The sequence below is a fragment of the Acinonyx jubatus genome, chromosome D3 (assembly GCF_027475565.1).
Source record: "Acinonyx jubatus isolate Ajub_Pintada_27869175 chromosome D3, VMU_Ajub_asm_v1.0, whole genome shotgun sequence".
Lineage (NCBI taxonomy): Eukaryota > Metazoa > Chordata > Mammalia > Carnivora > Felidae > Acinonyx > Acinonyx jubatus.
The window spans coordinates 74228196-74253766 of NC_069392.1; the positions used below are offsets into that span (position 1 = coordinate 74228196).

Consider the following 25571-nt stretch of genomic DNA (forward strand, 5'->3'; position numbering starts at 1 on the left):
AAACTTCGGAAAGTGTCAATTTGCTTTATTGGAAAAGGTTCTCGGAGGACAATTTCTCACCTCCAGCTTCTTTCATTAGTGCTCATTGGCCAGTCCAATAAGCTGGGAGGACCAGTCCAAGGGTGAGACTAGGGTGGAAGAAGCCACAAGTTGATTGCAAAGAACAGAGCTAAAGAAATAGGTGGGTTGCCTCTGAGTGTCCAGCAGCCTCACTGAAAATGGATTAATTTTTATTTCCAATGAATGTTATAACGGGCAACACATGAACATTCTAAAATAAATGGAAGGTCACCCAATATAAAACGTTAGGCAGTGAGCTTTCCTTCCACCCTCAGAGGCAGCCACTCTTACCTGGTTCTTGGACTCCTTCAAAGGTGAGTTCCATGTATTTATAAAGTAGTTTGTAAATGCTTCTGGACCAAGCAGGACTAAGTTAGGTGGCCCATCCCCAAGACCTGGCCCCAGGGATGGATCAGGAAAGTGGGCAATGAAGAGTTAAATCAGGGGGAATTGCTCCTGGTCAACTCAGGAACACAGCCTAGCTGACCACCTGCCATGTGCTGAGACACGGACAGGGAGGGAGAAACGAGCCCCCCCCCCCCCCACAGCTCACCTCACCGCTGTGCTAGGCACTGCCCACCTTTCAGAGAGAAGCAATGTATGCGGTGGGCAAAGGAAGCGGATAGGGGAGAGGTTCTGGAAATTTCTAGGGAGGTTTTAAGCGCTCACAAGCCAAACTGGGCCAGCTGCTCTCAGGGCTTCTTTGCGGGGGCGCTGGGGTGCTAGGACGCATGCTACCTCGTGGGGCTCAGGGTGGTGCCTCAGTGGTGAGGAGAGAAGCTTTTAAATGTCTATCTTCCTAAAACTACTCTCCCTGCATCTAGGAGAAGCACGCAGTTGGTGTGTAACCTCCAAGGCAGCAAATCCAGTTGGTTATCACCCTATCCTGCATCATATTTATAAAGTAATGAACGGTCCGTTTAACCAAGTTTGGGCTTCTGTGTCGCCCCAGCCACCTCCCCGCGCGAACCCTCAGCCGGGAAGCCCACTGACGTGGGCGGCAGCCTTCCAGCCTCAATTCCCCTCCCTCTGCCACCCCTCTTTCCCCCTCCCTTCTCCGGCCCCTCCCCCCGCTTATTTGGGAGATTAGAGTTCATTAATTAAATCCTGTGCTTAGATCGAACTGTAACGTTATTCCAATCACATTTATCTTACAGGCGGCGGAGGAGATGGCAGCCTAGCTGGAAACGCGCGGGGGAGCCTCAGCCGGCGGCCGGGGACGCACAGCGCGGCGCGTTCCATCGCCACGCCGCCGCGCAGGCCCTCCATCTTCCTGCCCAGCCTCCTGGCCCCGCTCGGCCCTGCCTTGGGGGTCGGCTTCTCTCTGGGGCTCCTGCCCTTCCCCACCTCCCGGGCCTCCGCGGCTCCCCTGCCCGGTCCCCCTCCCCCGCCACACACGCTGACACGCGCGGGCGAACACACACACACACTCACACACTGACACGCCAGCGAGCTGCTGGCCGCTCAATGGACCGATTTCCCTGCTTCCCTTGATCCCAGCCCAGCCCGGGATGAGAAATTGCAAAATGGCCCGGGTCGCCAGTGTGCTGGGACTGGTCATGCTCAGCGTCGCCCTGCTGATTTTATCGCTCATCAGCTACGTGTCCCTGAAAAAGGAGAACATCTTCACCACTCCCAAGTACGCCAACCCGGGGGCGCCCCGAATGTACATGTTCCACGCGGGATTCCGGTGAGTGCGGGCCTCTCTCTATTTGAGCGCCCTCGGGTATCTGGTTTATTGGGGGGGGGGGGGGATGACAGGGGGGTGTTTGGCTTCTCGGAGACACTTTGGGCAAGATGACTGCGTGGTCCTTCCACTCCTCTTTCTGATTCTCCCTTCCCCCTTCCTTTATTTATTTGAACCGAAGCCCCTAAAAGCCGTTGTCCTAATCAATGTGATTGCATTTCTCGTATTCTTCCTCTGCATCCCTTCCCCCATTTCAAAAATGGGGGGAGGGTTTAAGGAGAATGATGATGGAGGGAGAGGCAATGAGTGTGTGTGGGAGGGGGCGGTGAACCGGGAGATGGATGTGCGTGAGGTGAGCGCCTTCCCGGTGCGGCGTCCGCAGACTCCGCGGCCGGGCTCCGGGCGGTCCAGGGCGATTTAATGGCGCAGGCGCCGGACTCCCCGAGCGCTGTGCTCACTCCTCTCCGTCACGCCCCACCCCATCAAATGATGCGCGGGTCTGTTCTGAAGCCCCTGGGGTATTTTACCTCGATCCTTTCCCTACTGCTGCCACCACCGCCCCCCGCCCCCTTTCCGGGATTTCTGCAATTCCTCCGCCCTCTGCGGGAAGCGAGCCTCCTAAGGGCCGCCTACCCTCGCCCCTGGTCCAAGTCGCCGCCGGGCGAGAGGGCTGGACAGGGAAGGGGCCAGGCGCAGCTTGGCGCAGCTCCTCGGGAACCCCTGCCTCTACCTGTGACCCTCAGGGGCTCTTCCAGGAGGACCTCCCGAGAGCCAGGTGGCAAATAAAAACTGCAAGCTGTGGTCCAAGCGGGCCAGAGGTGCGGAACGTAGAGAAGCCCCACCTGGGCAGAAGAGTGGAGCTGCCCTGCGGCCTCCGGGGTCCCCAGTTAGGGGACAGGGAGTGAAATCAGACTCGGCTCGGGAAGTAAGAGGTTAAGGCAGGAGCCACCCCCAGTCCTCCCCTGGGACTCCGGTTTCCTCTGCCCTTTCTCCAAAAATCAATTCACCCGGACAGCCGCGGCGTCGCGGGTCGGAATAGCGGAGGCGCGGCCGCTGTCCGCGGTGCTGACTCCTTGGTCCTCACGGCGCATCTGGCTCCAGCAGTGCGCCGGGCTCCCGCCCTGCTCTCCGCGAGACGGCCATTTTATGGTCTCTCCCGCACCCGGAGGGATGGACAATGGAGGCGGATTTCCCTACTTTTCCTTCTTCCCCCCGGGTGTGTGTGGGAGCAGGGAGTGGGCCAAATGAGAGGGGCTCTGGGGCGGGATGGAGCCAGTGCGTGTGCCAGGTGCACCCCTCACCCCACACGCGCGCGCCGCCCCCAGCCGCCTGGACTTTAATGGCTACGTTGGCTTCCCCCAGCTGAGGCCAGCACGTTTGTCTGTGTACTCATGCTCCTCTCCAGGTCACAATTTGCGCTGAAGTTTCTAGATCCGTCATTTGTGCCCATTACGAATTCTCTGACCCACGAACTCCAAGAGAAACCTTCTAAGTGGACATTTAATCGGACAGCGTTTTTACATCAAAGGTAGGATAGGGGGAAAAGATCCGAAAGGTGTTTTTGAATTCTGGAGTTCAAACAAAACAAAACAAAACAAAATACTCCAAAACAACAAAAATCTATCCCCCACCGGAGGTGTTATTTGCATTGTCTTCTAGGCCTGACTGCACAAAGGCTGATTGGTAACTCTTTTTTATGTATGTAGTGCCCTCTCATAAAAAAAAGAAAACATCAAGAAGACCAATTTGAATGGGAGGGAAAAAGATATTTCCAATATGCTCCCTAACTTGGGCTTAATTGAGCACAATGATTTATAGTTAACATGCATGGGTAACACTGCCAAAGCCATCTACTAAAAAAAAAAACAAAAACAAAAAAAACAAAAACAATTGCATAAAGACCATCTAATAATGCATTTTCATTCTCCCACTGAGAAAAATGTTTAAAAATGAAATAAAATAGAATTGTCTCACACTGAAACACACAGAAAATACTATAATCTGCCCTTATCAATTACTAGTCAAAATCTTGGCCCAAATATATGCAGGTATTTAAGTATGGTTTTGTTCTGGTTTTGCCTATTTGTTTTCATTAAACCTTTACAGCCCTTAATACATTGTAAAAGCTACCCCACATCATTTTTACAGGTTGTTGTCTTGTAACAGCCTGGTTTATACATGAGGGAGTTTGTGTGTGTGTGTGTGTGTGTGTGTGTGTGTGTGTGTGTGTGTGCGCGCGTGAGGTGGGGAAGAAGGATGAGATTTATTCAAATTTATTATCCTGAGTGATTCTGGTCTACTCTTAGCAACCCCTGATAAGTCATTACTCCTTCCTTTTTGGTGGGATTATTATGCTACTAATGGAATGTGAGCCATCTAGTGTATTCATTAGGGGTGTGAATATTTATTTTACAAATGATCATTTTACCACTCATTTAGGGAGCTGTGTTTTGTCATAGCATTTCTAGTTACTGCACCCTTTTTTATTTTGAGTGACAGAATTAAAACCAATTCAGTAGATATCTATGGTGTCATGAAAAGCTGATATAGTCATGTGATTATGAATAAAAATTTTAAAACACTGTTCAATTAGAAATTAGTTCAATGGCAATAATTGATAAATTCTAAACCATAGAAGTACCTTAAAAAACTATTGGGTTTTTAGTCCAATATTAATTTTATAGACAAACCAGAAAACTTTCATGGTAGAACACATTATACCTTTCCCAAGACATATTTCTAACATAGTAAAAATTATCTTCCCACACTGGGCCATGTGACCCAAATGACGAGTGAGAACAATATTTCCTTCTCAAAACTTCCCTCCTTTCAATCCACTTATTAGGTAAACTTTAATTAATTTTCCCAGTATCATTTTAAATTTACTTTACCTTTATAACAGGTAAAGACTAGCTTGTAAAGAACAGTATGGGTAACTCTGGAAATTTTAGATTAAAGCGTTCAGTTTATGTTGCTTTATATTTTGACAAATGAAGTGTTTTTTTAAATAAAATTCCAGTTAAAGTGATGATATGCAAAGCATTTAGTTTCAATCCTATTTTTTTAAGCAAAAGACATAGGAAATTTACAATGTGATTTCTTAGAATTAGAGAATCTAGTAGCAAAGTAACATGTTACTGGTCTCTCATAAATATTTTAAATAGCTGAAACTCTAAGAGGAAATACTTCATTTTACTTAAAGCTCAACATGAGAGCAACCTGAAATTAATGCTAAGTATCACCCTTGCCTTGTTTATCCTCTGAATTCTTAGAATGTACACACATTTTCAGGATTCACGATAGCCTGTTTTTCTAAGGATTAAGTTCCTCCAACTAAATTGTGTTTCTATATAATCAAGAATAAAAATATTCCTGTTTCATTATTCAAAGGACCTTAATGAGATTATCATCTCATTTCTATTAAATATGCAACTACATTCACTATTGTTACCGTTTCCATATTTCAATAATAGATAGTATTATACACTCGTATCTATTTGGCTCTTATTTGGATACCAGTGATATTTGATATTCCTTGAACGCTGCAGTCCAATAGCAAACAAACAGTACCTGGTTACAAACTCTAAGTCACCAATGTTTGTGAATTAATGTGAGCTCTTTGGAGCCTGTGTAAATTGTCTCCCTGTATTTTCTGACATAGTTTGACCTCCTATGATCATGCCTCCTCCTTGATCAAATACACTTCTCACATAGAGCAGAAAACCAAAGAATGCCAGCTAAAACTGTAAGTGACAACATTTATAAGCCTTGAAGGATTATATCCAGAACTTGATTGGGAAATTAACACCTCTGTAGATTCTGAAGCAGTCTTTCCCGCAATGACCGCAATTATTATGAATGTATAATCTTTCTTAGATACAATGGGCCTACGATTCTTGTCTGAATGAAATGGCAGCATAAGACATAAAATGGAAAATCAATTCTTTTGAATGGGATGCATTTAATGAATTTCTTTTCATTTTAGGCAAGAAATTCTTCAGCATGTCGATGTAATAAAAAATTTTTCTTTGACCAAGAATAGTGTTCGGATCGGACAACTGATGCACTATGATTATTCCAGCCATAAATATGTTTTCTCTATTAGCAATAACTTCCGATCACTGCTTCCAGATGTGTCACCCATTGTGAATAAGCATTTTAATATTTGTGCTGTGGTTGGAAATAGTGGGATCCTGACAGGGAGCTGGTGTGGACAAGAAATAGATAAGTCAGATTTTGTTTTCCGTTGCAATTTTGCCCCTACGGAGGCTTTCCAAAGAGATGTTGGAAGGAAAACCAACCTTACCACCTTCAACCCCAGCATTCTGGAAAAATATTACAACAATCTTTTGACCATTCAGGACCGTAACAACTTTTTCCTGAGTTTAAAAAAGCTCGATGGGGCCATTCTTTGGATCCCTGCATTTTTCTTCCACACTTCAGCAACTGTTACCAGGACATTAGTTGACTTTTTTGTTGAACACAGAGGTCAGTTAAAGGTCCAATTGGCTTGGCCTGGAAATATAATGCAACATGTCAACAGGTGTGTATATTTTATTGCCTTTAAGTCTTACCCCACCAGATGGCAAATCAATATTGTAATCTCTTGGGGGTGGGAGGTATCTGATTAGTTACTTGTTGTGGTTAGCTTAGAACTTTGAGGCAAACTCTTATGTTTTTGTAATGAAAGAATGAATCATTCTCAGTAAGAAGTTCAATCTCCTACTCTCCTACTTCCAGCTGGTAACAAAGTGCTATATGGGGGAGGGGGGACTGGTGTTTCGTCAGTCTGCCCTCTCTAATCCCTGTCCCCTCCCTTGGTGGTAAGCCTAACAGACAGTCATGGAAATCATCAAAAATCAAGAATTGTCTTTAATGGAGAGCTATGTCCCAATCATGCCAATGGCTGAATCAGACAAACCAAGCAAATCATCAAAAATCAAGAATTGTCTTTAATGGAGAGCTATGTCCCAATCATGCCAATGGCTGAATTAGACAAACCAAGTCAAGATGCAATTGACTTAAAATGTTCCTTTTGATTTTATATGTGGGTGTTTTGTCAATGTCCAAGATTAGAAAACCACTTAAGGAAAGCATAAATTGCATAACTGGCCTTTAAAATTTGGGATTTCAGTGCCAAAACATGTGAAAGATATTTCATGAGCTTGCTGTTATCCCTCATAATTTGATAGAGAGATTGATCAGAAATGCAATATTTTTGTCTAGTCTGTTGAGTCTTAATGCTGGCTGTACATTAGAATCACCTGGAGAACTTTTAAAATTACTGTTGCCTGGGCTCTACTTCAAGGGATTCTAATGTAATTTATCTGGCAGGGGGAGGGGAAGGGCCCGGTACCTGTTTTTCTTAATAACTCCTAGATGATTCTAATATGCAGTCAAAATTGGGAGCCACTAGTCCAGGGCATTTTATAAAGCAAAATTAGTTGTAGGATTTTTTTAAAATCATCTGAGGAAACTGCCTTAACTCTAATTTCCCCTGAGCAAGTAGCCTCCATGTCCTAACATACTGTCCGGATAGTCCTACAAGTTAAAGTGGGTTCTGGGAGGACAGATAACCAGAGAATTCTAAAGACGTTTATCCCATAGTATATTATTCCCATCCTGTAGTCCTCTGAAGTCTACCAAACTTAATGTCTGTTTAGGTTACCTCTGATAGAAGGAGGAATCATCATCTAATAAAGTAGTATGTATCTAACAGGTAGGGTGACACCATAATATATAGTCCAAACTGGAGCTCTGTCTTTAAGACAAAGAGGGTACTATTAATAACAACAGGATAACAAACAAAAATTGAGACTATCCCAGCTTCCCAAGATGTATGGTCATCTTTTCGAGAGGTTAGGTAGCCCAACTCTTGTTTAAAGATGAGTCAACTGAGGTACAAAGAAAAGGAATTATTTACCACCCAATGTCACTGCCCCAAATGGGCAAAATCAGAATTAGAAGCCATGCCTCCCACCAGCCTGTCCTCCTGTGGCCTTTTGACCTCATCATTTTGCTCCTGCCTTACTTTACTTAACTTCAGCCATACCAAAGGAATTGTCAGAAGTCATTCTAACTCCTTAGTAAGAAAACCAAGACTAAACTGTTACATTTCAACTGGAATGGGGAAAGGTCTGTGAAGCTTTCAAGTAGTAAAGAAGGAACTATACGTGCTTAGAAGCTTCAGGAAATTGGCCTGTGTGGCCTACCCTGCCCCTAGCTTTTCAGAAAGGCCACGGAGTTAGCCATAATGCTTCACAGCCACTCAGGCTTGAACCAAATACATTGGTTCAATGAAAACTCAAGGGAAATACAGTCCAAGGAAACCTGATTCATAAACAGTTTAACTTTGCCTACACAGCAAATGATACACACACACACACACACACACACACACACACACACACAAACTCACTCCCTAGCAGTCTCAAATATTTGGTAGTATAGGTAGGAAGGCTTCAAACTACTGTTTCAATATGGAAGGAAAAACAGCCATAATTTAGCTTTTTTTTAAATTCAGAAAGTGTTTAAATGCTTTTCTTGGGTTCTGGCATGCTAAAGAAGGGAACCCCTAGGAACCCTTAGGTAGAAAACAAAGGAACAGGGAATATGATTTTTTTTTTACAAGAAGCTACAGAAAAATAAGGCCCCACAATCTCTCCAGACCAAAGAAGAAGCATTTAACCAACCTCTAGATTTGGATAAGAAGGTGATACAGGAGCATAGTCATTCCCATTGCTGCTGGCCTTCTGCGGTGTCACCACTGAGTCAGGGCCACCACTCCTTAGCACAGCCAAGAGGCGGGGCTGGTGTCACGCGATGTATAACCTGTGCGGTCACACAGGAGCTGTGCTCAGGAGGGCTGGCACTTGGTTTAATGCCCTGCTATCGCCCTCTGGAAACTCAGTGATTTTTGGAAGAAGGGCCCGCATTTTCGTCCCATACTGGGTCTCACAAATTATGTAGCCGGTCCTGCCCAGAGGTGTTCTAAAAGATAGATTCAAAGCAAATGCTACTTTAAAAAAGGCAAATCCATGTACCAATCCACCTCCTGGCCCAGTCATGTTGACCTATTTGCCTGAAACCAACACTGGCTTCTGAATCCACATGTACTTACTGTTCCACAGGTACTGGAAAAACAAACATTTGTCACCCAAACGGCTGAGCACAGGTATTCTCATGTACACCCTTGCGTCAGCGATGTGTGAAGAGATCCACTTGTATGGATTTTGGCCTTTTGGATTTGACCCCAACACAAGGGAAGATCTTCCATACCATTATTATGACAAAAAAGGGACCAAATTTACCACCAAGTGGCAGGAGTCACACCAGCTGCCTGCCGAGTTTCAGCTGCTGTACCGAATGCATGGGGAAGGGCTCACCAAGCTGACTCTGTCACACTGTGCCTAAGACTCTAAACAGAAAGTGCCAAATGGCCATTTGAAAAGTGCCCCAAATCAAACGGAATAGTCTTCAGAATAGAACCCTAGAGAATTCCTTATAAAGACTGTCTGCCGCTTAAAAGGAAAGATCTCTTCTCTCCCTCTTTTTGCACCTGCTCTCTTAAGAGTCTTGGCAAGACAAACGAATTGAAGCCACATGATGTAAACTTGATTGATAAAGGGAATGTCGCATTGGGAACCATGCTGCTAACGAAATGGTCGGAAGTATTTTAGTGTTTGTATTTTGATAATAAACTGCCTCCCATTTTTTTATGAGGACGGGAGCTGTCATTGCTGCAGCTTTGAGATACAGTCCTCATTGTCACAGGCCTCTGGCCAATTTGGGCAGGATTTCAGTTTTGCCTGGGTGGGATCAGACTCTTCAAAATGGAAACAAAAAAACCATTTGCATATCTCATCTCTCACTCTCTCTATTTCTCACTGTTGTTCTCAATCTCTCCCCTACAATCCCTCGCCCCACCACTGTGGAGTTTAATAATTTGCTAGGAATCATATTAAATTAGCTTTGCTTGTATGTGTTGCATCTGTACTTGCTTGATGTGTTCAAGGCTCTGGGTAACTTTGCTGTTTTGTGACAAGCTGACCAAATGATGATGGATCCCCTTGTGACTACCTTTATAAGAAATGCCTCTTACAAAGTTCTCACTAGTCCATGCCGTCATTCGACAGCAGAGTGGTCCCTCTGTGCTGAGTGGCATCTCTCACTATCACAAAGAAAATGAATGTCATGGGTGGCACTGCATCTCTTGACATGAATGCTATTGTGGCAGATCATTCTATCGCCACATCTGTGAGGGCATGCCAGCCTGAGTTTAGTGCGTCCCACAATCCCAACCCAAGAGCTGGTTTGGGCATTCTCTCAGAATATAGAGGCAATGAGTCAGCTTAAGATCCTGGGACACAGAGAGGAAAAGGAAGAAAAATACTTAGAAGTTGTTATGGAATCCCCATATACCCTAGAGCGTTGTAACCATGGTGCCCATTCAGAGACACCTGGTCTTTGAAAGCCAGCAGAGTTGCAGCAAAGTAGAAGACTGGGGGTTGATCAGGACAGGCCCCCGTGGGAATAGTGCTGAGGTGAGGTCATCTTCAGTGTCACTGTGTCCACCAGCACCGCTCAGAACCATTTGTTCTCTTCAAGATAATTGTAGACACTGGATAGTCCCTTTTCCCACTGAAATCAGATCTGTATATCTAAAAATTAAGGATTTCATAAGGAAAAGCCATTGGGTAATGGCAAGATTTGATACAAAATAACCCTTGGAATTTAAGCTGTGTAGATCTGCCATGAAGGGATTAGTTGGCCGTTCTGTCTTTTTTTATTATTATTATTTCAGCCTTAGAAGTAGAAATCACATCACTCCCACCCCGGGCTTTTCACTGAGCAGCACTTTGTTCTTCCAATTCGGCCCAAAGTCTGGCCAAGTTGATGTTAAATTTTAATAAGAGTTTCTTTCTTCTTTCCAAATGCCAGTCAAGCACATTTGTAATACATTTGGGTGGGGTAGCTTGTTCTTTTCCAGAAGTCTCATCCTAGACTGCTTGTAATGTTACAAATGCCGTTTAGAATAATTGCCGTAGCTCAGTGATCGGCTCACTGTCCCTCTTTGGGAAGGTATAATCAGGCCCCCCATTAAACCGCATACAATAAGAAAAGACGTTGTTTCTTATGCTCATGTGCCTCCTGGTCCTAAAGGGGAGATGTCTGGTTCTAATTGTTTTCAGAAAGCTAATCAGAGCAGCTTACATATATCCAGATACTAACTGGTGAAAGAAAAACCATACAGGCTTGGAGTTGCTGCTAACTGTGGCACATCTTACAATGTTGTACAAATGGCAATCATCCAAAGAGATGGGAAGAAACAGGAATAGATGTTTCAAAATGGGAAACACTGACACAGCTCAATACTTGAAAGACATTAGAGGAGGAGGTAGTAAAAAAAAAAAAAAAAAAAAAAAAAACATGTTTTAAATTCACTGGTATAACCTGGTGGGCATCAACACCACCCCATGCTTGTTCCCTGTCACTTTCAAGAGGACAGTGCCACAGTGCTCATGCCGTGCTCTGCGAGGATCACTGCAAGATTGACAACTGACAGGAGTGTCTAGTTGGCTCTTCCTAAGCACTTAGTTCATCTGGTTGCGGCTGAGTGATATTAATGCCAATATTACATGGGCCAGATCCTGACTCTGGAGTTTTAATCCCAATGTGCCCATTAGATTTCACTAAATATAAATATGTAGACACGTTGAACCAGGGAGGTTAAAAGAGCACAGGACCGGAATCCCTAAAACTGGCTAATTGTTCTATGGTGGACCTTTTAAAGTAGACCTCATCATAATGCTGTTTTAGGAGTGGGGGTTGTTTTGTCGTTTCAAGTTGAGGAAGACATTTGACATCTCACACCACTCTCGGCTTCGTCTTAACCTCAGGGTGAAAGGACTTTACCATCCCCCAGTATCGTCTCATCTGTTGCTTTCACAAGAACTCAAAACGGGCTTCTTTCCTAGAATCAGAGGGCTCAGCAGCCAGGCCTATCCCATTTCCGGGCAGGACTTCCTGGAACTGATCCAAAAGGACCACCACCCTTCCCTTTTCTGAAGAAAATCTTAAGCCCTGCCATAGGGTTAACCACAATTCTCATAGCTTATACATTCTTTCTGTACAGCCTATATGCCTCTTATTGGAAAACTTGGACACAAAATTTGGGTAAAGCGTCTATCCCAGTTTCCAGCAGGTAGTAAGCACTCACTAAATGGCAGCTTTTACTGTTACTTCTATTGTTAGTTGTGCCCTTGACTTACAGTTGCAGCACAGAGAAATGCAGCCTCTAGCTGATCATACACGATCTCTTTTTGTTTTTGAGGACTGTTTCAAAGGTCAAACCTATGTAACCACTGTCGCGACCAAAAGACTTGGTGGGTCCCCTGAGTCCTGATTAGAAAGGCAGTGGTGTAAGTAACCAGAACTCCCTGGCCTGTGTGGTCAAGAGCAGTGAAATGGGCAGACAGGACTATTGAGTTCCCCCTCCTGATTCAACTCAGATACAAATCCCTGGCTTTTGCACTGCCCTTGCTTTGCTGGTTCTAGGTTAAGTGCATCCTTTTATCAGAACCTTTCATCTTTTAGGATACTCACAGCAGAATCCACCCTCAGCCATTGGAATGAATTTTACCATAAAGCCCTCAAGGCTGTCTACACATGATACCAACACAAATGACCAATTCAGTCACAGAGGGGAAAAAAAAACCCACAAACATTTAGTGACCTGCTTAATGCCAGTCCCTCAGTTTTGCATTGGCTGTTCTGAGAGTCATGTGCAGGGATTGTAAACCAGGGGATTCAGGACTAAACTGTGGTACCAAGAATTCCTCCCACACCCAGAAATCTTTCCCATATTTGATGATTAAAACATTTATGGCTCCTCTGCCTTTGCTTCTGGGTCTCAAGTGTCCTTGACCATTATAAAAGTGCTGTGTGTTTAGTAGTGTTGTGTGCCTAGCAGTGCTGTGACTGCTGTACCATGGTGTCAGGTGACCTTGGTGTCAGGCATGTGACCATGAGGCTGCCAGCCAGGATATGCAAGGTGAGAGGTCCCTCCAGCCTCCTTGTGTCTGGATCTCCAATTATCCACGAATATGAGCGCCATGACTAACCTAACTTGGTGGGATGCTAAGGAATGGAAGAGCATTTCTTCTGACTTTGGGCTAAGCAGTAATTTTTGGACACTCTCAAACAGCAAAGAAGGGTGGCCTGAGGCCAGAGAAAGCAGGGACAGAACTGTAGAAACATGAGATATTTGAAATGGAAGAACTTTTCAGTTTCTCTAGTCCTAATCCTTGATGTTACAAATGAGAAATGGAGAAGCAGAGAGGCTAAGTGATTTCCCAAGATTGCAAGGATAATGAGTAGAAAAAGTATGACTCCTCATCTCCTCCTTATCAGCATCTAATGAAGATGGGCACAAAAAGAAAGTGATTTTGGTCTGGAGTCCTCATGGCACAGAAAACAAGTAGTCTGTAAAGGAAGAAAATGTATCCCTCTCCCACAAAAAGTATTTATTTGTCAATACAAAACAATAAGGGAGATGGTTGCCTAGGCATACAACAGTCCACGGGTAATATCCTACATTCTCCTTCCCCTAAAATAAGAGAAAACCAACTTGGTAAGTCATGATTCTGGTAAATCACAATTTAGTTACTGATAGTTCACAGTTGATAGCTGGAATTTTATCCAAGACTCTATTCACTTATAAAACCTTGTTTTAGAAATATGTATGCACAATTTTAAAGCTGAATACTGAGAATAGTTATGTACTTCTTTTTAAAAATCTTTATCAATTTATTTAACCTAAAAAAAAATGGTTCACTCATTGTATTTCTCCATGTATATAGTTTTCAGCTGGGGCCTGTTGAGGTAAGGAATACCTTTTGTCAATTCATTCCACATAGTAAGTAATTTCAAGAGCAGACTTTACATTATTGCATTTAGTTCAACATGCTAAGAAGATGTGTAAATAATAGTGAATAATTTGGGCCACGTCTTCATGTGCAAAATGACAGACCAGTTTTCTATATAAATCTGCATCTCTAAATTGTTTTCCTCTAATGGTTTAAATGTACCAAGCAAAAGTATCTGTGTAGCCTCTACTTCCCCCCGAATACACAGAACTGTCCTTTTGCTTACAAAGAGAGTTGGGGCTGTGTATGTGGCTGAAAAACCCAGATGGAACGTGACAAGTGCCAGAGACTTAGGTGGCCCTGGGCCACCTGACTGATGTGACTGGGCTCTGTGGCCCAATTAATCAAGGCCACAGTTGAATTGATGACAAGGACCAAAATGACTAAATATTGCTTTGCCACATAAATATAACGTTTGAAATGGGAAAACTTTTAGAACGTCATTATTGTATTAGAGAGTATTTCTGAAAATCTGTTTTTATTGTGATTATTATTATTGAAGATACATGTTTTAATAGATGTTTTATCCTCAGTGAAGCCCGTTCTCATGCTGTTAATTACAGCGGAATCATAGGGAAGAGCCTGTCGCAGAAAAGCTGACTCCAATCTAAGATGACAATGGGGTGATGGGGTTAGGACCTGGATTATGCTGCTGATCCACCAGCAAACAAAGCTGGATGATGTGAGGAGCTCTTTAAAACACTCTTCCTCCCCACACCAGACCTTTGACTCAGAATGTGCTGGGATAAGCTAAGCTTACAAAGATTCCCAGGTGATTCTGATGTTGCCAGCATTGGGAAACAAATAACATATAGCCAAGTCACATATACCATTTTGACCAAAGTAGCTGAATGCTTATCACTCCTCATGTAATTAGTAGCCTATCTGTCCCTTAAAGTTATCATAATACCCGGCAATATAGACACAGTCTTAGTGACTCAACTACTCAAGTTGTGTTTTGGCTGAAGTGACCTGTCACTAATTTGTAAGCAAATAGTAACTGGTTAATTTAGTCAGAATGGACGCAAGCCTGAAGACAGAGCGAGGGACATAGCTTTAATATACTTTACCCCAAGGCCAGCTCTTTATATTTCACTTTTTATATTTCAAACTAAGAGGCAGATCTCAGGTCAATCATCTTTACAGATAGACAGACTGAGAAACAGAGAAGTTAAGTGGTTCATTCAGATTCTACTTGGATGTCATTCCCAGAGCCTAAAATATTCCTAAAGGGGTCTGATTTCTCAACCTACAGGTAATTCCCCAAATACAAAGATCCTCAGGCTAAAATGAAACCAATCAAAAAAGGAAATTCAAGAAGTTAAAATTTTAAGACCAACTGAGTATAAAATTCTAAGACCAGCTGAACGGGTTGGCACTGGCTGCCGTGGGCCAGCCTCTGTTGAATAAGGTGATACCATTCTAACGTGGTTTGGGCCAGGCTCATTTTGACAGCTGTGCACATGCAAAGCCTTTAATCATCAGAGATACTAAAGGGCTGCTGTGATTTTCTTTCCATGGGGCTCAGAGACGATTGTAGCTCTTCAGTGTGCTGCTCAACTTTTAACAACTGGATCTGGAGAAAGTGGGGCCCTGATTTGTAGCATTTGCCAATTTCCATGGTATAAATACTGTCAGCATAGAGTTTCAAGCTACTAACTTGATGTCAACCAGCTGAATATGTAAAAACATGTTTTCAGGAGCCAATACGAGCTGGCTCCAGCACCGCACTGCCTGAACAACTTCTGAGTCAGTGAGTCCCAAATGGGAGAGGCTAGCAGTGGCTTTGGAGAAACTCCCAAGTGCCCCCTCCCTGCAAGGAGGCGTTTCTACTTCGGTTAGATCTACTAATTTTTCGTATATTATTGTGTCCTTGAAGCTAAGGACCCTAAGGTGTTCAAAATATTTCCTAGCCATGTGACTCTTAGGAACCTCTCAACAGACCACTCAGTACTTTGAGAGATAACCAGCCACGGTTTTTCTAATTTCTAAGGATGAATTTCCAGGTAAACATTTTTTAATTTAACTGCCCGTTGAAACCATGTTTGGCTGATCTTTTCTCATATCTTATAGTCCATTACCTGTTTCCCCAGATCTCTAATTTTCCCTGTCCACTTGCTCCTCATTCTTCTGACACAGCATCCAGAAATCAGCACTTGCACGGAAGCAAGGGAAGAACAGACATCCAGTAAGCTTACCTAGACCTACCACCCTTAGAGAGTCTCCTTTCTTCAAGTGTCTCTACCCCAGTAGGGGACACCTGCTAAGCCTCATGCCCAAGGCTTGAGTATGCATTCGGCTGGGCTTTCTTTGCCCTCAAAATGTTTCTGACTGGCTGTAAACAGCACAAATAAGAACACCACTGGGCAAACTTTGTAGAGGAAGGCATCATGTGATGCCTTGCCCTTAGCTATGCTAGTGTAAGGCGGGACCCGGAAAAAACCTACCAAATCAAACATTTGGCCACTACCATCCCCTGGGCATTGAGAAGTAGTTGTACTATAAACTTCCTTCTTCTTCCTACTGGTTGTAAGGGAATTTCCTACTTACAGAGTGTTTAGAAATCAAATACTCTGGTGAGCCACAGAATAAGCTTTGTTTGCAAATTAAAGGTTTTCCTGTTCTTAGGTGAATTTGATTAAATCCTTTGGAAGTCAATGCTGGAAAAATAATGTATTTAATTCCTCAAACACAGTAAGTGGACATAGGCTTTTATTTTGTATGTAGTAAATCAAAGCTAGATTATAAAGGACAAAATCTAGTTTCCTTGCTGTCGTAAAATATCCTACAGGGTCTATAACATGTTTCTAGACTATAAATGTTTGAAACTCAACTTGAACATTGTCTATCTTATGTTTAAAAGGCCAGGGTATCCCTCTGTTTTCTGTGCTCCTTAACAGCCATTGAAATGAGCTTGCTTCTCTATACTGAATAAGCTACATCTTGTTTTAAATGGATCAGGTACATATTCAGATGTTTTTCTGTATTCAAAACAAATTGCATGTAGCCTGGGCACAAAATACACCTTCATCCCCTGGCTCTTTTCTGGACACCAAAGAGATAAGGCCATAGCTACAAGCAGAAGGGAGTTGACAGAAGGCCCCATCTTATTATGAACAAATTCACAGTAAAACCAGCCTTGAGGAATGAGTCACTCCCAAAATATATTTAGCCAGGGAAATAGGTTAGAAAAATGGGTAGATGATGGGAGAGAGGTTTGTTCAATGTGTAGAAGTGGAATAAAGTCATGGAAATACTTACAAAAAGGAAAGGGAAGTTTCCCTCTGATATCTGGAATCTAGACCATTTTGCAAGACTTAGAATAATTGGTCTCCATGTCTAAACACTCTTTAACCATGTTTCGAAATCCAGGTCTCAGCCCTTATTATACAGAAAATCAGCCTTACAGCCAAGAGCCCTGGGAGGGGGTTATTGATGAGTTGAGATCCAATCACCAAGCATCAGCAATTAGCGCTGAAATTCTCCAAGGACACAAAACAAAAATATTGAAACATCACAATGCAGCATCGTTTGTTCACATAGGAGAATCAACTACATGCCTAGCAGAACTTCACAGATCTAGACACTATCTCAGGTCTAGATTCCAGATCAACATCTTCAACGTGGAGATGAGACAGCTGATGGTCAGAGAGTAGGAAGTGACTTATCTGCCCAGCTAGTTAAAAGCAATCAGAGTCAGGGTCTCCCAAACCATGGATTCTACTACAGCACACCATGCTGCCTCCACTCTGTAGGGGGGAGGCTGACAATCCACTGTAAAGCATAAATCAGAAGTCAAGACGAAAGAATGTTTGCGATATCTTCTCTCACTTAACCTACTTGGTTTCACCACTTCATTTTAGCCTCATTTTAAAGAATGCTACACCAATGTAGAATGAACAACCAAGCTCTTTTCAGAGTAATGATGAAACCGAAAGGTCAAAGGTGGGAGAACAGTGAATGTAAGTTATTAACGAAATGAGCAAGAAGCATGTGTCAGGGAAAATCAATGCTTCTTCCATTGTCATAAACACGGAGCCCTCCCCTCACACACTTGATGCATTTATTTTGGAAAATGCCATCTTACGCTGGGACACTGGCATTGAAGACTTCACTCCTTCTCACCTACATCAGAAGTACTCTCACTCTTCGGGAGAAGCCGTGGCCCTTAGGATCAGACTCACATCTCCTGTGACAGGCAGCCTCAGCTGCCCTCAGAAACAAGCTGCCAGACTGACAGGGCCATGGAGACCTGAAAGGAGCCAGCCCTGCTGGACTGAGGAACATGTAAATATCTTCTGCCTTCTTGGTGAACAAGGATGATCATCTTTCTTTTGTAGGGGTAATTGTGTGTATATTGTGACTAGTTTGTGAAGAAAATGCAATGATTTGCTTCGACAGCTCCCCAAATGTACCTGTTAAGTGTGAATGTGCCTGCCTCATTGCCTCATGTGCCAAACACAGTACTGAATGCGTTGTTTTTAAATAAACTGTTTTACTGTGCATTGGAAAACACTGCTGGTTGTCTCTGTCCCATTTGGAAGACCCCCCTATCTCCCCACACACACACGAACATTCTCCATCCAGTGAAGAGATTAAGCGCATCCTCCTTTTTTTCATTCCCTGGGTTTTGAGGGATTCTCCAAGGAATTCTCCATGGAGATTTTCAGAAAGGTTGGGCTTAGCTGTCTTCAGCCATGAACGAGTAGCAAATAGTAAAAGCACCCCCCCCACACACACACCATCTTTCCATTGGCCCTTTATGCAAATGATGCAAGAGGACTTCATATGATTAATAATAATACATTAAGCTTGTGTATACACTCACACACATCATTTTATTTCAGCAAGGATCAGGTGACAGAGGGACACTGAGGGACTTGGCCCATGTTGCACAGTCGATGGCGAAGTGAAAATGAGACCTCAGCCAGACTCTTGGCCCAGGGCTCTTTCTCTTGCCTCTTCACCCCATTTCAGCACTTTCTCATAGAGCCTTCCCAAATGCCCCCATCAGCCTCCATTCCTTTACACAGTGTTATCTGTCTTCATAGCATTTTCTCTCCCTGTTTGAAGCGATAGTACTTAAGAACTCATTGTCTGTGTCTGCCACCATGTTATAAGCTCTACCTTCAACAAAGTAGGCAACTTCGCCTGTCTTAAGTATACTATGTTCCCAGTGCCTACAATAGTTCTGGGAACTTAGCAGGCTATCAACAGGATATCAACTGATGGATGGATGGATGGATGGATGGATGGATGAATGCATCATACAGTTCTATGTATCACTTCTCTTTTTTATCTCCCTTCCCATCTTTATGCCTACACCACAGACACCAAAAGTCCTCACTCTGCTCTGACTGTGCTACCTCAGCACCATGAATAATAGTATTTGTTGACTGAATGAGTGAACAGCCCTAGGAATTGTTTTACTCGATATCCATGCTCCAACATCAAGAATGTCTCAGCATATTAATGCACCAAAGCACATCCTGTTCTTGTACTTGGCTAATTATAATTTCAAACAAAACAAGAACTTCTGTAGGGTGAAATATAGCATTATCGGAAAGACCCTGCCTTCAGTAAACAGGGTCGCGTCCAAAAGGGCTTGCTGCAATGCTCCTTAATTCAAGTTGAAAGCCCTCATTGGTCACTATGTACAACACTGGGCAGGATAGGAACAGGATACAAAATGAGCAAAAAAATCACAATGCCTATCCTGAAGGAACGTACGTGTCTTATTGGCAAAACAGTTCAACACATTACCAGGGAATATCTTTTATCCTGGGCAGCACCAGGGAATGTTAGGGTGCAGGTAAGGGACAGAGAAAAAAAAAGAATGGCCACCCCCACCCTACCCCCTATCCCCACTGACACAGGGAATGATAAGTTCTCCTAAAATAAAACACTTCACAAACTTTGGCAAAACATGGAATTGACACCAAGTTTATTGCAGGCTCTCTTTGCCTGGAGCCGCATAGTACAAATTAAATTTTAAAAGCAGAATTTTTTCCCTAAGAAAATGCATTGGCACAGCCTGATCAAGACAAAGAGGATTAAGGAAACCCAACTCATAAAAGGACCAATCTGACCCAAGACTCCCAAGCCAGTAAGGGAAGTAGGCTTTCTGTGTCAGTCTAAGCAAGAGCACGGGCTCCTTACCCAGAAGGCCTTACTTAGGGTCTAAAGGCCTGGGGTAGCTGATACCCACCTCGACAACTGAGGTTCCCTCCATTCTGAGTGTGCTATTCTTGGTGAGTAAGTTAGCTCGATAAATAGCCTGGTCTGGACGCAGTGTCATGCTGCTCAGAATGTCATAGGTGACCAGGAACTTAAGGATTCAGTGAATTGAAAGCTCTCATTTCCAGATGAAGAAACCGAGGCTCAGGAAAGAAAATGATTTGTCCAAACATAATCTCCTAGCAAGCAACAATTTAAGTAAGTTATCAATTTTTCTGGGAAGCAAAAGAAAAAGAAAGGTTTTTTTGTTTGTTTGTTTGTTTTTGTTTTCTTTAAATGATAATTTTTTTTTAACGTTTATTTATTTTTGAGACAGAGAGAGACAGAGCATGACCGGGGGAGGGGCAGAGAGAGAGGGAGACACAGAATCGGAAGCAGGCTCCAGGCTCTGAGCTATCAGCCCAGAGCCCGACGTGGGGCTCGAACTCACGGACCGCGAGATCGTGACCTAAGCTGAAGTCAGACGCACCCCAGGTTTTTTTGTTGTTGTTTTGTTTTTTATATCAATCAGCGTTCTTAACTCTAAATGAAATATTTGAAAGCACAGTCTCCTCATCTTAAGTTAACTTTTTTCTTATTATTATAAAAATATTCTTGAGGCATATGGCTGGCTCAGTAGGTAGAGTGTATGACTCTTGACCTCAGGGTTGTGAGTTCGAGCCCCACATTGGGTACAGAGATTACTTAAAAAAAAATCTTTAAAAAATATTCTTCAAAAAAATATTAGAAAATAAAGATAAGTAAAAGAATATTTTTTAAAAACACCTAAAACTTTCACCTGTTCTTCTGAGTGTATACTTGTCCTATACCATGCATACTGTGTGTTTCCTGCTTTTTCTCCACTTAAAAATACACCAAGACATTTCCATGTCATTAAATATTCTTTGATGAGCTCACAGTATGGAAGCACTTAATCAATTCTCTATTGTTTCAAATTTAAGTTTAGGTTCTTTGCCATTATTCATTGCTGTAAACTGTGCTTTGAAGAACATCTTTGTAATTAAATGGTTAAACATCCATGATTATTTCCCTGAATAATCTCCTAAAGGAGATTTTCAAGAGGCATGAAAAAATTCAGTAAGAGGAGTCTTTTTCAAAAGCAGTTAGAAACGTTGACTAGAAGGTCAATGACAAAATTTCTAAATCTTTATTTCCCTAGAAAACTTTAAAAGGCTTTATTTAAAAAGGCAAAAAGGTTAGGAGAAAAGCATACATCATCGAGGATGACTTCCTCCACAGAGAGGGAAAGCCTTTTTATGTACTATATTAACATAAATAAATAAGCTACTGTTGTGTGCCACTTAAATTCAGTTACCGGGGGAACTTGGGTGGCTCAGTCAGTTAAGGGGCCAACTTCAGCTCAGGTCACGATCTCACGTTTCGTGAGTTTGAGCCCCGCGTCGGGCTCTGTGCTGACAGCTCGGAGCCTGGAGCCTGCTTCGGATTCTGTGTCTCCCTCTCTCTCTCTCTGCCCCTCTCCCGCTCATGCTCTGTCTCTCTCTGTCTCTCATAAATAAATAAAGATTTAAAAAAAAAAAAAGATAAAATTCAGTTACCGTATCTCTTGTTTAGGAGCCAGGAGAATTTCACACATTTAGAGAGAAAGCCCATCCAATCGCTCCTCATTGTTAATCAAATAAAAAGCACCCAGGACTATCTGGGAAAGACAAACCTTCAATACAATGATGGATAGCTCTTTTCCTTATTCCAAGAGGATGTTTATTGCTTACTCAATCCTACCAAGCTAATAATGCTTCCAATTCACATTAAGTCCAAGAACTCAAAATGAGGAGGATGAACTAACACTCTACCTTGAGGCTACACAAATCCTATAGATCAGTTGTTTTTGTTGAACTTTCTTTTAATCAATATCTCCACTTCTCTAGGAGACATGTGACTAAGCAAATTGAAATATGAACATATAGATTTTCAAAGCAGATACATTAAGGGTAGCTGAAGAAATCACTACAGAATTCCCTATTCCCCATTGCTGTCCCTCTCTTAAGTAAATCTGTATTTGCACAGAAAAATATATTAGTAAATATATTAATCACTATAGGTCTTACGGTCTCTATAACAACTACTCAACTCTGCCATTGTAACACAAAAGCAGCCAGAAACCATATAAATGAATAAGTATGGCTGTGTTCCAATAAAACTTTATTTATAAAATAGGCAGCAGCCAGTGGGGCTATAGTTTGCCAACTCTTGCTTTAAGTAACATGTTCTTTATGTAAAATATTTCAGTTGACAACCTTCGTTGTATTCATTTCCTAGGGCTATCATAATAAATTACCATGGTGTCAGTGGCTTAAAGCAACGGAGATTTATTCTTTCACAGTTCTTAAGGCCAGAAGTCTGAACTCAAGGTATCAGCAAGGCTGATTCCCTCTTGTGGTTCTGAGGGAGAATCACTCGATGTCTGTTTCCTTGCTGCTGGCAGCTGTTGGCAAGCCTGGTGTTCCCCGGCTTGTAACTACGTAACTCCAATCTGCCTCCATCTTCCCACGGCCTTCTCTGTGTGTCTGTATCTCTTTCCCCTTCTCTTCTAAGGACCTGCCATTGGGTTTAGGGCCCCCTGTAATCCAGAGTGATCTCATCTCAAAATCTTCACCTTAATCACACCTGCAAAGACCCGTTTTCTGAATAAGGTCACGTTCCAGGTGGACATAGCTTTTGGAGGCCACAATTCAGCCCACTACATCCCTTTAGGATATAACCCTGACCACCAAGTAATTCAAGGGCCCACAGAGAAGAGCCCGTGGAGCACAATTCAGTGATGCAGACTCAGATGTGTTTCAGGTGCCATTTTTTTCCCCTTTGAAGGTAACAAACCCATACTGTACATGCCCAGCAGCATTATTGGGTGGTGGAAGTTATGTTCTCAAATGACATTTATAAAGCTCTCCAGTATCTGTAGACAGTAAATGGATGTGCTTCCAACAATGGATTCAGAAATAAATCAAATATCACCTCTGAAGTCAATAAATTCTAAAGATGTTATAAGTATACAAGAACTCATTCCCATACCCAAGAGATGCTCAGTGCCAGGGATACTGATCTTATGTTAAGTGAGTTTTCTGGTCGGGGTGCATGCAACCACATTGAAAGTAAAAACGTGTATGGCGAAAATACAAAAGTTGACCAACCTATGACATGAAGTGATAAGTTCAGAAGAAATTCCTGAAATGTTTCAGTAGACACAGTTGTTCAACACTTAAAGATCAATTTAAAACTCATTCTCATCTTGCAGCAGATACCATAGATATATAGATATGGATCTAAACAACTTTAGTCACAAACACCAGTATGTCTGATTTCACCTCCAGAAACCTTTGTGACCTAATCAGCAAACAAAGCCTACTGGGAACTAAGGTGGAAATTTAGTTGGAGATATTTTTCTCAGAAATAGAAACTATCATTAACAAAGCATAGAGATAGTAAAGGAGGGTGATTGAGTGACTTGAAAGAGAGAAAAGTCAGAGTTAAACAGAAAATCAGAAACTGAACACATAGATTTGTTTTGTCCTTTTGGAAGCATTACATCCTTCAAAATGGAATGTTTACAGTACAAGAAAGTTTTCTGCCTTAAAGGACATTAAGATCAGAATGACTACTTGGAGCCTCATTCTTAGGAGATAACATTACACGGAATGTGAAGGCTTCCAAAAGGAAATGGCCCAAATGGTTTTTCCTGTAGGAAGCCAAATGTTCCCAGATGGGAGACATTCCTCCCCAGTCCTCCAACTTGGATGTCCAAGACCAGGAAATGCCCCACCAGTGCCAGGGAACACACATGGCCAGTCTATTTTCACTCTCTGATCCAGCCCTAACTAAGGATGAGTATTTTCCATGTGACGGATCTAGCAAACACTAAAGCAGGGAGAAATAATGATGGAAGGGGTAAGTTCAGTAAGTCCTTGGTATAAAAGGGAGAGGGTTGGGTTGACCTGGATATTCTCTAAAGAAAAGAATCATGAACTGCCAATCAGGGACAAGGGACCAGAGAACTTTGTCATTCTCTTTCACCCTTGTAATTCCCTATGTTCCCTATGCTGCATGCCTAGACTGTTTCCCCATTGTGAATAGAGTTAACCCTCTGGAAGCCCCTTTAAATGGCCCCAGCATGCTGCTTCAGGGTAGTTCTCCACATGTGCTTTCCTTCTGACCACACCGACCTTCCTCACATGTTCATTCCCAACAGTCCCTCTCCTACTCAGCTCCCAGCTTGGGGATGTCCTCATCTACCCAACACCAACTCTAAGACCTTACATTGTTTTTGAACCAGAGATTGATGCTGCAATTTGGGACATGACTGAGCAAGCCCACAGCACCCCAAGACCCAGCCCATGTAAGGACAGAATTATCCAAATAAGCCTAGATTCTGGGATCTAGCAGCCTGGCCTCCTTGGCTGCTAAGTTGGGGACACACAGAGAAAGCTCAAAGGATGGGGTGCCTGGGTGGCTCAGTAGGTTAAGGGTCTGACTCTTGATTTCAGCTCCAGTCTTGGTCTTGATCTCACAGTTTGTTAGCCCCTAGTCAGTATCTTTGCTGACAGCACAGAACTTGCTTGGGATTCTCTCTCCTCCCCCTACCTGCCCCTCCCCCACTTGCACAAAAGCATGTTCTCTCTCTCTCTCTCTCTCTCTCTCTCTCTCTCAAAATAAATAAATAAATGTGAAGAAGAAGAAGAAGAAGAAGAAGAAGAAGAAGAAGAAGAAGCAGCAGCTCAAAGGATAATACAGGCAGCAGCACTGTAACAAAGAAAGAATAAATAATAAAGAAAGAAAAATAGACTTAATCTCTCTGGGAAGGAAGAAAGTGGCCACAGAAAAGGAGGCAGGAAGCTAGAGCAGGCAGATAGATTCCCAGCTGTCTCATAGAAAAATGGCCTCTTTAGAAATCTCTTCATGATTTTGCATTCCCAAAAGTGTTCAAGTGAGGCAAGTCAACTTCTATTGTTAAACCACTGAGACATGACAGTTAATTTATTACCAAAACATAACCTACCTCACCCAAATTAATACAGTACCTTACTTAGACTTCACACTTTCAAAAACAGATATCACCAGAAAATGGTATCCAAAGAGAAATTGCCCCAATGGAACCCCTTGTACTCAGCTACAGATCCTAGCTCCTCCAAAAAGGCTTGCATTTCCCACCCTAGTCTTTTCTTCCAAAGTAAATAGCTCTGAGGAGTCAGCACACACTACTTAATTTCAGAATGAGGCTCACTGGAAATTAGAGACAGTTTCCATGAGCAGATACATTCAGAAATCCCTTTAGATATCCTATTACAGCTTTTCTCTCACATCTACACCTGGAAGGATAGATACCAGCATATTACACTACAATGGTTATCACTGCATGGTGATATTTTGGTGCCTTTTTGTAATTGTCTACACTTTCTCCAATAAACATTTAGTTTGGCGATCTGGGAAGAAGATTTTTGATTATTTGGTTTCTTTCCCCTCCACACCAAAAGACACAATATTCCATTCAGGGTACAATTAGAAACATCCCTCGGGGGATATTAAAGCCTTACTTACGACTAAGTCCTATCCATAAGTGACCGTGTGACTAGAAGCACTGGGACCCAGAATGAGGTGTCTTTATTCATTAGCTAAAATGCTCAATGAAACAATAGATGCTAAATAGG

General features: G+C 42.8%; 1 protein-coding gene and 1 long non-coding RNA gene across 4 annotated transcripts in view; one reads left to right on the forward strand and one right to left on the reverse strand.

Moving 5' to 3' along the window:
• The window catches only part of LOC113602278 (uncharacterized), a 282766-nt gene that overhangs the window by 213985 nt on the left and 43210 nt on the right, over positions 1-25571 (reverse strand). The window lies entirely within an intron of this gene.
• Positions 1138-18189, forward strand: ST8SIA3 (ST8 alpha-N-acetyl-neuraminide alpha-2,8-sialyltransferase 3). The gene is made up of 4 exons (XM_015079202.3): positions 1138-1750; positions 3153-3275; positions 5733-6290; positions 8878-18189. The coding sequence occupies exons 1-4, from the start codon at positions 1572-1574 to the stop codon at positions 9158-9160; spliced, it is 1143 nt and encodes a 380-aa protein (XP_014934688.2). The 5' UTR covers positions 1138-1571; the 3' UTR covers positions 9161-18189.